The sequence below is a fragment of the Melozone crissalis genome, unplaced genomic scaffold (genome assembly GCF_028551555.1).
Source record: "Melozone crissalis strain CALT ecotype California unplaced genomic scaffold, PUWL_Pcris_2 ptg000034l_1, whole genome shotgun sequence".
In the NCBI taxonomy this organism is placed as follows: Eukaryota; Metazoa; Chordata; class Aves; order Passeriformes; family Passerellidae; genus Melozone; species Melozone crissalis.
The window spans coordinates 11,676,953-11,691,559 of NW_026535812.1; the positions used below are offsets into that span (position 1 = coordinate 11,676,953).

Below are 14,607 nucleotides of genomic sequence, written 5' to 3' on the forward strand. Positions count from 1 at the left end.
CTGTTTACACAGGTAAAGAAGTTTCTTGCACCAATCCAACTTAATTCTGTTACTTCCTTGCTAATTAATTAGAATGTATTTCTGAAGTCATGAATTGCTTAAATACATTGCCATGTGGGAAATGGAAAAGCAGGAGTTTTTTCAGAACGATGCCTTTAAATGTTTAATTCAAAACTCCAGCTTCAGATTCTTGGATAAAAAGATGAGGTGGTGGGGTTGCTTCACTTCTGTTAGCATTATTTTTTGGGTTATAGTGGGCAGTTTAAGTAGTGTTCTTGAGCTGTCTAAGAAAAACCTGTTAATGACTAACAAAAATGAAGTTTTTAATTGAAAGTACAGGTGATTTTAATGACAAATAGAAGTAGGCTATATATAGTTATATATCAGAAACACAGAGATGAAAATGGATCTCTCAAGCGTAAGCCACACAGCAGAAATGGGCAGCAAGTTTTATACCAGGACTTGTGAATTTCCTTTGTAAGGACTAGTTTTAACTGTGTCAGTAAAAGGTAAAAAATATTCTAGACTCTGGACAATAAGGTAGAAACAAAGCAACGCTAAAATGATTACATTAGGAAGGTTAGAATCACACCCACAAAGGTCACATGTACTACAAACCTTGTGGTTTCTACAAACGTACATTTTCCAGTAGTCTTCAGGAGTCACTTGTTAGAGGATTTGCTCAACAAATGGAAGGTCTGCTGTGTGATCTTGAGTCCTCCAAGAGAATTCTCTAGTCCCACTTCTCACACTGTTTTTGCTCATTGTTTCCTGTCCTTGTGTTGCAACTGTGTGTCATTAACAGCATGTAGATACTGTTGCTGGATGCAATACTTCCTTATTGGAAAATCAAAATATTATTATGTCTATGACATTCTGCGTTATGAACTATGAAACTGAGACATTGAGTGTTTACACTACCACTTGTGTTTCCATGGCAGCACCAAACAAGAACTGCTTCTGTCTCTCTTGGAAGGAGATTTCAATTGCATTACACTTACTTGTTTCCAAAGTTTTTAATTTCTTTATGTGTGAGATGATTATTAGAGATTCTGAAAATCCGTACAGTTGAAGCTGTTGGAATGCAATTGAGCAGGATGTCGTCTATGCCACAGTAACTAATCTCCTTTAGGCCAGCTGTGAGGCTTGATAGGATGTTCCAGAGCTGAACTGCTTTAGGTTGGTGGCACACCTTCTGATGTCATCCAGGCATTTAAACTTCTGTTCCCAAGCTGTTTGCCTACCAAGTGAGAGGCTCAAACTTCTTGGAACCGACCTAACAGGACCATCCTTTTCTACTGTAGAATGTAGTAACTCAGTTCCTGTTTATTCTATTTCATAAGCTGCTTTTATTCACAATGAATTCTGAAAACACTTTTTAGTGGAAACAGTCATATTGGTGGATAGTTGGTATGTTTATGTTAAAAATTAAGTTCTTAGCCCTTTTGTGTTCTTTTTCTTGACTAAATATTTGTGTTGTTGTGAATGAAAACCATGAAAGATGGTGAGATAGCATAAAAGGTAATTAAGATTTATGGTTAGAGTGTATTCAGATTCTTTCTACACTTCCATTTTCCTTATGTCAGTACTTCTCCTGACATAATTTGGATACCATCTACATGCTGTTATTGAACTTTCACCAAGCTAAAGGCTGTCCATAATAAAAGTGAGAGCAAGTGCCACTTTAGCGGATTCACTGTATCAGACTTCTACTTTGGCTTGGAGTTTTTTGAATCCAACCATGTTAAAAAATCTGTAGGGAAACTTCGTTTTTGTCCCTTATTTTGCTATTGTATTATGGCACAGGTTTATTATTTTGTATTGTATACTTTGATTCTGTACTCCATAATTTATTGGAAAGGTAATATATTTAAATTACATAAAAGATGAAGATTGTTAAGATACTGAATCTTGACATTTTCATCACAGAAAACATAAATTTTATCTCAAAAGTAGAATGATTTTGCTTCAGATTAGGGGGTACATTGTTTTTGTAGACAGTCTGATCTTGTGTTCTAAAAAACAGAAGTGTTGTGTCTTATCAAGAGATGTGTAAGAAAAATCTTGTTTCTGTTTTTTCTAATACTGATTTTCCTGGTGTTCTCAAGTCCTAAAGAAAAGCTGCTTGTTGCATGGAAGCAGCTTTGTTTATGTATTTGCCTGGAAATGGTTTGCTATCAGGTAGGGAGCCTTGGACACACTGTATTACAGAAATAAAAAAATTAACTCCTTTGCTGCTCTGTTACTTGCTGAAGAATGCAGTAACTTGCGTGCACAGCTCTTCAGGGCTGGTGTTATTGACTTGTGTCACCTCAGTGTCCCTCTCTCTCTCAGTTTCACAGAGAATGTCATATTTCAGATTTGCCCTTGATGACAATACTCACAGCTCTGTGCTGGAAGCAGGTGAAACTTGAAGAAATGTTTAAAAAATAACTTATTAACCAAAGCAGGATGGGTCACATGTGATCTGAGATAATCCATTTGGTCAAATTCAGCCCAAAATGTTGGTGTAGCTAGACTGTAAAGAGGTTAGGTTGGCAGGACATTTCATGAAAGTTTTTTCCATGAACTCAGTGTGCAACAGCCCTTTTTCAAAATGACTTGCTTGTGAGTGGTATAGGCATAGGTAAGGTTTCTGTTGATATATTTTATTTGGAGTGCTGAATGCAACAACACAAAGCACAGGCAGTTTGAGATCCTCTTGAATGATGCATGCAAAGGAAACTGCATGAAACTGATACTGTTGATAAATTTGCATGGCTGGTCTGTACACCTAGCAGCCAAATGAGGCTGGAGGCATTTTGTTTGGATGAAAAGGTATCTTACTGAAGTGAGCTTTTATCTGCCTTATAAGAGAGTTGCTCTTAATCCTGACGTGAGCCTCATGAAATTGTTCTGTACTTACACCACAGTAAGTGAACTCAGAACAGGCCCATGACCAGTCTAATAATCAAATATCTCAGCTTGTTTTACTTCTTATTCATCCAGGTTTATCTTAAAGGCATAGAGGAAATGTTGATTCTGTTACTTACCATAGTTACTGTACTGTTGAATAAATTCCTATGGAGTGAGTAATTAATTTCAGTGTACATCTAGTCCTCCTTTCATGACATACATGTTTTGTAGACACAAAATTTATCATTGTGGCTGGTTTGATAGCCTTACTTTAGCAAAGGTCAGTGAAGGTAAAAATACTATTTTTCCCTCTTTAATTGTACCTTATTCACTGTGTAATGTCATTCCTAAAAGACTGAGGAAAATTCCATGGATTATTGGTTTATATGTTGAATATTGGTTTATATATTTCTTCATTGTTAACCTCTAGCTTCTAGTTATTAAATACTTTCTATCCTCATAAATATATCCAGTCATGTTTATAAGCTAGGCTGAGAAATATAATTTATGAGTGTTCCAGGTTGTGAAGCTTCAGACTGACTGTATAATATTGGAAGAACTTTGCTCTTCATACTCCTGTGCTAATAACTGTAACTGATACCGTAATTGTACCCATCTCTTCTTTCAAAAATTACCCGTGTGCTTGCAATACCTTTTATATATATATACATACATACATATATATGCATGTGTATATATATATTGTATCTAAATATCTGTGTATATAGCTAATTACTTTGACCTTTTGGTGCTCTCTTTGCTGCATTTGGAGTGGATCTCTTTTTTATCTTTTTTTTCTTTATGATGCCAGTGCTCATCAGTCTGCAGGTGTGTTAGATTAGTTCTTTCTGAACCAATTAGAGAGCTGGCCACACCTGGGATACTGAGTCCAGTTTTGATTTCTGCTGCAAAGAAAGATGTGGACAGGCTGAAGGGGGTCCAAAGAAGGGCCACAAAGATGATGAGAGGACTGGAAGCTGCCATAGAAGGGAAGACTGAGAGAACTGGGTTCGTTCAGCCTTGAGAAAAGAAGATCTTGTTCAGCCTTGGGAAAAGAAGGTTTAGGGGAGACCTTATCACCATGTTGCAGTGTTTAAAGGGTGGTTACTCCCTTTTAAAAGAACTCACATGGAAAAGAGGAGGGGTAGTATCTCCAGGTTGCTCCTGGGGACACTCAATTGGTCACAAGACAATTTTTTGCTAAGAGGAAGTCAGCCATTGCAATAATCTCCCCAGGGTAGTGGTGCATTCCCCAACATTGGACACTTCTAAGATTTGGCTGGGGAGGCTGCTGGACCATCTTGTCCAGAGAGTGCTTTTTGGACTGGCTGGTTCTTGCTGTGCCTCCCAACCTGACATTCTGTGATTGTGTGACTGTTCCACAATGAAGGCTTCTTTCACTTTGCATACCAGACAGTTCAGTTCTTTCCTCATGATGTCTCCTGCAGCCTTACTAGTGATACAGGAAAGATAAGTTATCTTTCCATACCCTGTACCAGGGCAAGCAACAATAACAATAAAATTATACAGCCACTGAACTCTAGTGATTATTCATTTTGTCATAAAGGTTGAGACTTATCACAATAAGATAAAAAAATACCTTTTCCTAATTTAATTCAGATTAATCACCACTGCTGTTTTATTGCAGACCACCAGTGCAACCCCTAAAACAATTTGTGCTTTCATGTTATTAAAGGATCAATTCAGTTGGCCCCTAATCATCTTTTTACTTGAAGGACAAGAATAATCTTGGCATAAATAAGTTCTTTCAGTCTAAGATGAGTTGGGGTAGGGAAACCAAAAAAATAAACAGAACAAACAAACCTGGGTAGTTTTAGCTTCTTGAAAAACATCGGAAACCTCTGTGTGTGTGTGTTCATATCAAGCCAACATTCTGAATGTCAGTTCCATTGCTCAAATCTTTATTATATGCAGATATTTCCAGTAATTTTTAATTAGCATTTCCTCTTTCCTTACTGTCTAAAAGGAATATGTGATGCATATTCTTATTTTAAAGTTTCTTTTGTGTGTCTTATACCTTACAATGCATTATCTTCTCACTGAGACTGGACAGAACTCCTAGTTTATTAAAAGACACTAATAGTGCTTGAAAGCTATCCTGTTCTCATCACATTGACCTAAAGAGTCCTGGATAACTAACACAGGAATACTACAGGTTAAACTGTGTTTTGGGGGGATTTTTTCCCATTAAAATCTGTAGCAGATTCAAAGTCAAATAAGAGGAGAATTTTCATGTTTTGTAATTACAGATAGTACATAGTAATAACCAGCTGGTTGTTGATATAAAAGCACAACCTGTATATGCAAATTATGCTCTCTTGGCTGTAATTAGAGACAAGAGCTTTAAGAATGATGCAGCAATAGGCAGTATTTGCAGCAGGGATGGAGGAGGTGTGTCCCTGATGCAGACAAAAAGAGCAGCAACAAAAGAAAATAGGCTCTCGAGTCAGCATTCTAAACTCCATTGTCACTGCAGTAGCAGCTGCGTGTGGAAATGAGGCAAACAGAATTTGAAATGAAGAACTGGGAAAGAAATTGCCGCTTGCCTGCATGGATGGAGACAACTATTGGGCCTGATTGCCAATTAACTGCTCTGTTTTTTTCTGACAGCTTTGATAACAGGTCAGAAATGTGGCAGGAGCTCTCTTTGACCTACTCCATCTTTTGTGGTTGCTCAGCCATAGATACTCCTCTGCACACAAAGAAATACCACAGTGGTACCAACAGTAGTTTGGATCTGTCTGATGTTGGATGTGGATGATTTCCAGCAGTGTCCAGTGAATTATCTTTAGATTGAAAAAGCCTTCCAGGCATAGGAAGCAGGCTAGGACTACATAAATATTGTCAGTTCATACTAAGCACATTTTCAAGGACTAAAAAAAGGATCAAGGGTACTTCATCAGCATTACAACAGTGTTTGTACCTACCCTGTCCTGGAGCAGCAGGAAATGGTTTGTTGTAGGTGGAGACTACAGAAAATCTAAGTGTCATATGAACATCCTCAGAGTACAGGGAAATGTTCTCTGGAAATGAATATACCTTTGAACAGGTAGTCACAGTTCCAAGACCCAGATACCTCTGGAGGCTAAATCTTGTCAGAATTGCCTGTGCCCTGAGTCATATTGGGTGATGATGAGTCTGGGTGTGCAGGGTATTTATTAGCTTAGATAGAAGGTCCCTGTTTGTGGACTGGAATTGTCTGTAATGTCTGACTAGTTAAGGTGTTGTCTCTGAGTGTTCAAGCTCTGACTCTCCTGAATGCCTGAACCACGATTGCAGCACTTCTGCCATAATTTACCCTGTCAGGATATCATAGGCTATTTAAGGCTGTCTCTTTAGAGCAGTTATTAGCTTTCTTTTTCTGCTTCATTCAAAAACAGATGTTTCTACTGTGTAACTGAAATAATCACCGTCTTTGGAAATCAAAGATTGCTATTTTATTAAATAGAATATGCTGGAAAATCTGAATTATCAATTATAAAAGGAGTGAAACTAATTTTATGCAACTTTGCAGAAATGTATAAGATCTGAGTCATGATAATGGTAAATAGTTAACTTCAATGGTGCATGCAAAAGTGATGGTGTCTTTTATACTTGCATAGCTAAATATTTCACTTATGATTTGTCATGCCATTTCTGTATTTCAGAGGAGTGTCATCTGTTTGCTTTTTGGGTTTTTTTTTTTTAGATTTAGACCCATTTAAATTTCCTTTGTAATTTACATTTAAATGTTTTATTTTTTTCATCAATTTTTCCACAGTTCATTATTTCTTGAATTGTTACATCAGGTTCCCAATGAAGGTACTTGCACTTCCAGAGATATCTGTGTGAAGGGTTATTTCTTCTGAACATATATTTTAATTTCTTTTCTTTTGATTATGGGCACTGGTACATGCTATTAGTAAGCTTAGCAAAACGGGTAAGAAGGATTTTAGTACTTAAATAAGATCTAGTGACATGAAGGAAAAAGACTTAACTTGCCACCCACACTCAAGGCCATATCCTGTGTGACCCACAGGAGCAGTCCCAATGAAGACACAGAAAATACTAACCCAAGTAAAGTAGGCAAGATCTCTTTAAAGCAACCCCCTGTTGTTTAAGAACTCTGTTTATATAGCATTGGGGGAGAAAAAAATTCCACAAAAGTTGGGGAAGCAAAAGTACAGCCTTTCCTAAGGGCATCCAGCATGATTCATGCTAAAACTGATTGCTGAAGTCAGGTTTTCTCTTCTAGAGTCTTGTCCAGTGGGTAACAGCCCTGTTCTGCTGGTATGCAGGATTTTTGGGGAAGAAGCAGCTGCATTTAGCAGGCCTGAATATATTTATTGTGATCTTGGTCATTCCAGGAATGTATTTTTTCTTGCTCTAAAGAAAAAGCACTAAAGCAGAAGGAAAACTTAGGCAAGTTTAGAACAACTTTGATGAAAATATTTGTGTGAGGTGGATTTTTGTCATTTTTGGCTTATATAGTAAATGCAAAGATGAAACTTGGACATTTAGGACAGGCACAACCCCTCCTGTAGCAGCCTGTGCTCCCTCTGTCTCCAGCCAAGTGCACTCAGAGTTTAGTGCAGGCAGGGCTGTGCTGCCCTGGGCTTGCCTTGTGTGTGCCAGTGGCACTGCACGGTGGAAAATGACAAATACAAATATAAACTTGGGTGTGGAGGCAACTGCATGGGGCTTCTTTACAAAGCTCTACTTACTGCCAATAAATCTGAATCATCCTGTTGAAGTAAAGCTTTGATAAGAGGCAAAGTCTTTCATAGGATTTATCAAACCCTGTGAAGGTGCCTTCAGTTTTGTTCTGCTTTGCTAAGAGGTCAGTAGAGAAAGGCTCCCAGTGAGACTGCAATCTTTGCTCAGTGAAAGCCTTCATTCAGCTCTGACCGTGTTAGGAGACAGCAGGGTGTCAGAAGAGTGGTAGAGTTCAGCTGGTGGTACCTCCTGGAGTCATGGAAAGGCCCCCTGGTGTTCACTGACAGATTGTGGGCAGGTCCTTGGAAGTGTCCCACTGAGGTTGATGTTGTGTAAATGTTGGAGTGCTCAGTGCTTTGCAGGGCTAGATTCCAGCACTACCACTGCTTGGCAATGATACTGCATCTCACTTAGAAATTAATGTTTCCAGAATTTTTTTTTTTGAAGTATGAGAAGATTTTAATGCTAGAAAACCACTTAAGCAGTGGAGGAAGGTTGTTGGCCAGTGTTTATTCTATGCAAATGAAAACATCAAATGTAGGTAAACAGGTGCTGCTGTTGTGAATTTTCATTCACTATTGCAGTGAAAAGAATTGCTATAGGTATCTGATGTACTTTAAAGTGTTGTTTGTAACGTTTTAAGTGTGTCAGGCCTGGACCTGTCATTCAGGTCTGGTGCCTCGTGTTGAATAGATCAGTAACTTCTATGTGTCTGGAATTATGGCCTGCCTCATATCTTACCTGTTTATTGTTATTATTAGGTATTAGCAATTGAGGACAACACTTCTGCTGGCTGAAGATGGAGAACAACATAACTACTATCTCTCGTGAAGAGCTTGAAGATCTACGAGAGGCATTTGGCAAAATAGGTGTGTTTTAAATAAGGAGTCAAAATTCAGGTTTCTGAACTCCTTAATTTGGAAAAACTTTTGATTAAGCTTCAGGTGTTCTATATTTTCATGTTAGGTTACCAACACTTGGTTTTTGCTTTATTTGCATGCTTTGCTGAACTAATAATTTCATTTATTCAATCAGATTTTATGTTTTGAGAGAGCTAAACTTGGAGATTTTTTTATCTTTTGTTAATAAGATCAGCTTTGTTATACCAGTGTTAATAAATAACTGTACAGTTTTGTATGCTTGAGAGGATGTTTACAGATTAATCAGAGCACACAGAATGTGTAAGAAATTATATAGCAGCTCACCCTTTTTTCCAGATTGCACTGCTGTTGTGAATGTTCATATCTGCTTTATTTTTTATTTACTGAGGGGTGATGTGTAAGTGTGCTGCTCAGGAACTCAAACAACCATGATTGTAATCAGTCATGATGGGGGGAACAGGATCATTTTAGGCAAGAACTCTTAAATATTAGGAGTCTTTACTTGGTAAAGAAACTATTGGGAAGTATGTTAGAGATTTGGAAGATCATGGGTAGTATGAAGAAGTGAAGAGGGAATTACTTAGGATATGCCAATATAGCTATTACATGATGCCCAGTAGAGAGTCAGGAAATTAAAATTAAAAATACTAACTTTACAATAAATAACAGAACAATGAACCCATTGACTCAGGATGTTGTTGAGACCAAACAAAGAATAGAAATTCTACAGGGAGTATGATACATCCATGGAAGATAATTCCTGAGTTGCTGTTAAACAATCATCAGGACATCTGTAGCTCAAGTGGTTTGTATCCTGCAGGTGCTGGGATGGCAGACCAAGGAGAAGAGCACTATATACTTGTATCAGTCTGCTAAGAGATGTTAGCACAGCTAGAGACTCACTGGTGCTGTCTGACAGCTTTTCTATATGTTTGGTTTTCACCATCTGTATTCTTTATCTCCATCCTCTACCTGCATCTTTTCCTATTTCAGCTTGAAGAATGTCTGTACTGCTCCTACTCCCTGAAGAGCATTTTTTCCTTATGCTTTCTGTAAAACATAAAAATTAAGCAAGATTGGTTTTAATTTTTTTCACATTTCTAATGTCTTTATGGATAAAGTACTTGCAACTAAATTGGTAAACTGAGAGAAGGCATTTATTTAACTCTCAGCTTGTCATCATGGAAACTTACCCTCAGTGAAAGATGAACCTAGAGAAATAAAATAGCTGGTAATCTGAGTGAGCTCATGAGCATGTCCTCTCATGGTTAGACCATCCCTGTTATTATGTGTGGTCTTACATGTCCGCAAGCCAGTGAATGAATTAATGCATATGCAGACATCAAGTTTGTGTATTGATTTGTGAACTTTTGATAGTATCCAAACCACAATTATTTTTTATTTTCACCCTGCATTTTTAGCCTTTTGCCTGTAGTGAAATGTGGCTGCCTTATGAAGCTGTACAGAAGCTATATAGTGTAGTATGGATAACAAAAAAAATTACTGTATAGCAATTAATTATGGTTGGGAATGAAAGCATGTTTCTCTGCTTGCCCTTCTGTCATGGGAGGCATTCATCAACTCTGGTATCATTGACTGAGTTCTGATACTAGATGCAATATGAAGAGATATTTTTAACTAGTAAGTAAAAAAAAACAAACAAAAGTGGGAGCATCTGACAAGTCAGAGGAGTGGCCACATCATCTGATTCTGTTTCTGATTCATTGTGATATTCTCTTAAATTTCTTGCAAATATATAATTCATAGAGCTCTTGTAATCACAACATGCATCAGATTTGAGCTTACTGATTGCAAATGGTTTAATATTACAGTAAGCATATATTAATTGATGTCCCTTTGACTTGAAATGTTGATAGATAATTTTGTTGTGAGTCTTAAAAAAATAAGAAAATCTTGAACTTCACTATTTGCAAATTTGCTATCTTGTTCTATCTGTGCTCTGGGATCAGAAGATAGTTCCTGAGAAAGCATATAAGAAGATGGAACAAGTCCTAGATAGTTATGTCTCCAATCCACAAGCATTCCTTCATACTTATCTATATCAGAGAAAGAAACACTCATCTCCTAGAACTGTGTTTAACATGCTTCATTTATTCTTAACAGTTACCATACCTTAGTACATGAATATGCATGGGTTTGAATGAGTATAACAACTTGTGCTTTCATTCTACAGATATTGACAACAGTGGGTATGTCAGTGATTACGAGCTTCAAGACCTGTTCAAAGAAGCAAGTCTGCCCTTGCCTGGTTACAAAGTCCGGGAGATTGTAGAAAAAATCATTTTGGTGACAGATAGCAGCAAGGATGGGAAAATCAACTTTGAAGAATTTGTCTCTGTAAGGCCTTCCCTTTGGATGTTTCTCTACTGTGCTAAGTGCTATTTTTATATATAACTATTATTTTGAGTTTTCTGTGACAACCTACAATATCCTATATTGTTATTTTCTAATTTTTATCTTTCACACTCCTAGTTAATGTTGCATGTGAAAGAACAGTAGTTGCAATCAGTCTTGTTTTCTGTTTCCTCCAAGGTGAGGGGAAGGAGTACATATTGTAGGCACTGTGGGGTCAGCCCTCACTCTGACAAAAGAGCAGACAATTGGATAGCAGCCTCTGAATGCTCTTAGCAGTGCTTCACTGTGCTTAATCTCTATACTAATGGTTGTTTATTACTGGGAGTGAGGTACAAATTTTCCCTTTCACTGAGCAGATTTCAAAGCTTTAGGCTTTTCTAATGAGAATCACTCACTGGTGCATTTTAAAAGAAACAAGAACTTATCAGGCTGTTGGTTGTGGGTGCTTGGGGATGATGATGTTTTGTTTTGAAATTAGAGTACTGCTGCTAATTGCACAAGGTTGCTTGTTGAATTAGGGATTGATCTTTCTTTCTGAGATTCTAAACATGCAGGTATTTGCTTCCAGGTATTAACTGTGTCTTTTACTTCATTGTCAGTCTGAGACCTCTGCAGTATTTGGGCAAACCTAGGACATACTGATGTATTCAATGTGGGTTACATTGCAGGCAGGGGGAGAATGGTATTAGCTTGATAAAGGAAGGGCATGTTTAACTGTCACATTAGAACCTTTTACATGCAAAGCATGTGGGGAAATCAGTGGAAAAAATATACTATCATCATCAAAACTGTGTGTATCTTTAGTTGTGTTCTTCAGTTTACCAAAATATCTATGGAAAAATTGTGTTGATCTTTGTATGTCTATTTTTTTAGATAGCATGGCTTAATAGAGATATTCACTGTGAAATAATATGTTAGATATCCAGTATAGATACAGCTATCCAAACAGTAATTATTTCTTTTTAGACAAGAAGTAATTTTAAATATCAAAGAAATTCAGACAGATTAACTACTGACTCTAGACTACCTAGATGATTTAACAGTTATTTGAAGGTACAATCAATCACAAAATGCTTTCTATTTTTTTAATTTAAGATAATTCAGGAATTGAAAAGCAAAGATGTTAGCAAATCTTTCAGAAAATCAATAAACAAAAAGCAAGGTATTACAGCAATTGGAGGAACATCAGCAATATCTAGTGAGGGGACGCAGCACTCTTATTCAGGTAAGAAATAATCAAACACGGGCAAATTTTCCGTGGAGGAAGACTCATTGAATTTGCACTACAGATAAAACAGAATCTAACTGGAAACTGTTGGCCATAAAAGCAAATTAACACAGCAAAAGCTTATGGAGATAGACAAAGTAAGTGTGGGTGGTAGTTTATTAGCTCTGTTCAGTTGTTGCTTAGTTTCACTCAGTTGCACTTGGAGGCAAGTTGGGCATCTGTATGAGAACAAACGAGGGAAACAAGCACTGACACCTTGTGGGGGAGGAAAAGCCCCTTTGGTGTACTTCTAGTAAAGCTAGTCAAGTTTTTGCCTTCATTATGTGCTAATGGACACTCATTCCTATATTCAGATTAAAAAATGAATGAATCCTCATTTTCATTTCCACAGTGTTAACTAACATGAATTAAAACCCCACTAACAAACCACCACATATCCTTTCTGGATGGATTGCCCTCCTCAGCTGTCTCTGCATTATGGAATTGTTCACTTGTACATGGTTTTTGTATAGACTGTCTCACTCTGAAGAAGCTGCTTTTAATATTTGATCTGTTTCTTTCTACCTCCTCCTGCTGCATGTAATTTAAGTTGATAATTGTGCCTAATTGCATTGCAGCTCCTGGCTAGAGTGTGAGCCGCCTTCTAGGATCATGTTGCAATCAGCAATATTGCAACTTTTTTGATTGACTTAAGTCTGGAATTTGTGTTGTTCCAGATTGTGTTAAGGTTCTGTAAATGAGTATGGTTTACTTTGATTAACCAAAGGTGGCAATATCTTCTTTTTCAGTAGGATTCCAGCACCAGCTATACCTGGTGCATCCTTAAAGCAGGGATATGCTCCATCCCAAAGGATGCCTGTAGGGCATCAGAGGTGATTCTTTAGATGCAGTTTTGTTTTTGGGGGAAAGAAACAAACCTCACTAGAGCACGGTTCACCTGGCCTGGCCTCACCCAGCATCTTGTTTATGATGAGGTGAAGTGTGCTCTAGAAAAGAAGTGTAGTGAGTCAGGTGCTTCAAATAACTGAGATATTAAACTTAAGTTTCTCAAAGCTAAAGACAGCTCAGCACTTCAGATCAGTCTCAAAAGGCTGCCAGTCTCTGAAGTCCAGCAGAAGGCTGAATCAAACACTCATTTTAAGCAAACAGTGCATGCAGTGACATGTTGCATATTTCAGATGAGATGTCTTCACCTCTTCTTTGTAATTGCTGAGAAACCAAATTTGAAGTCAGCCTTGAAGATACCTTTTCTCAGATGTTCCTATGATATTCATGTTATCCTTCAGAAAATCACCAGATACTTAGAGGGTGCAGTGGGAGAAAGGTCAATCTGTACTTACCATTTTTTTGTGGTTTTTGTCATTGCTCTGATTTTTTTAATAACTGACCTCTGTGAAATTAAGGGGTTTTGTTGCAGATGACCCAAGTATGCTGTTACTAGTATGTCTTCCTGGAAATGTTCATCTTTTATTTTAATGATGTCTTTCTTTTCAGAGGAAGAAAAAGTTGCTTTTGTTAATTGGATAAATAAAGCTCTACAAGATGACCCAGACTGTAGGCACCTCCTACCAATGAACCCATCAGATGCCAGTCTGTTTAAATCCCTTGCAGATGGCATCCTTCTTTGGTGAGTCCAAGGCTATGAGAAAGAAAGGAAATTAATCTCAAAGGTTAAATGCTGATCACAGTGACATGAATTGGAAAACTTTAGACAGGCGTTAAGATCAAGACCCCACTCTTAAATATTTCATTTGTTTGCCCATAGAAATGTGATTTTTAGCATATTTTCCATGTGACTCTGTGCATACGTTATAGAAGCAGTTTTCCTCTTCAGACCCATAATTATTCATGCCAGATATGTGCAGGCTGTTTATAAGGAGATAATTAAACAGTTCATAAATTCATTACTTGAAATAATTAGAAAACTTGACTATTTTAAATATTTTTAAAAGTTACTACTTTTAGTCATTAAATCATGGGATATCAGGAAAAGAAATTTGAATTTAAATCCATGGCAAAACAGAGAACATATAGTAGGTCCCTTAACTTCAGTCTGCTGTAACTTTCTAGTTAAAGTGGATTACTAGTACTTACTGACACACCATGGCAACAAGGGATTAGCTGTTAGTGTTGATGTGAATTAGTCTGAGATCCACGTAGATACAAGGTACTACAGAAATGCAGTGCAGGAATACACTGATTATACTACAGTTTTTCAGTAGAGACCATTTAAATTACTTTGGTTAACAGTTTTTATCTCAGGAGCTTTCTTTGACAATTATAAATATGATCTGTTAATTACAAAAGGAAGATGCAATATATTATCTGAGGCATTCTGAATGAATGTGCAGTTATTTAATAGGGGAGAGGAGATTTAGACAATGGTCTTTTTTTTGTTGTTGTTTTTTTTTAATCTTGTCAGAAATGTGTGCAGCTAGCTGAGTGTTAGTAGTTTATAACCAAATTATAGATTTTCTGAGAAATGGAAGTTTGAATAAACTCTTGACTTTT

The 14,607-nt window shown here is 37.2% G+C and overlaps 1 protein-coding gene across 1 annotated transcript in view; it reads left to right on the plus strand.

Annotated features, from left to right (window-relative positions):
• Positions 1-14,607, plus strand: part of PLS1 (plastin 1) — a 41,686-nt gene that overhangs the window by 11,181 nt on the left and 15,898 nt on the right. Inside the window, exons 2-5 of the mRNA XM_054282575.1 lie at positions 8,373-8,480; positions 10,687-10,850; positions 11,964-12,093; positions 13,591-13,723. Coding sequence (XP_054138550.1) covers positions 8,411-8,480; positions 10,687-10,850; positions 11,964-12,093; positions 13,591-13,723 — 497 coding nt within the window. The 5' untranslated portion in view covers positions 8,373-8,410. The remainder of the gene's footprint in view (positions 1-8,372; positions 8,481-10,686; positions 10,851-11,963; positions 12,094-13,590; positions 13,724-14,607) is intronic.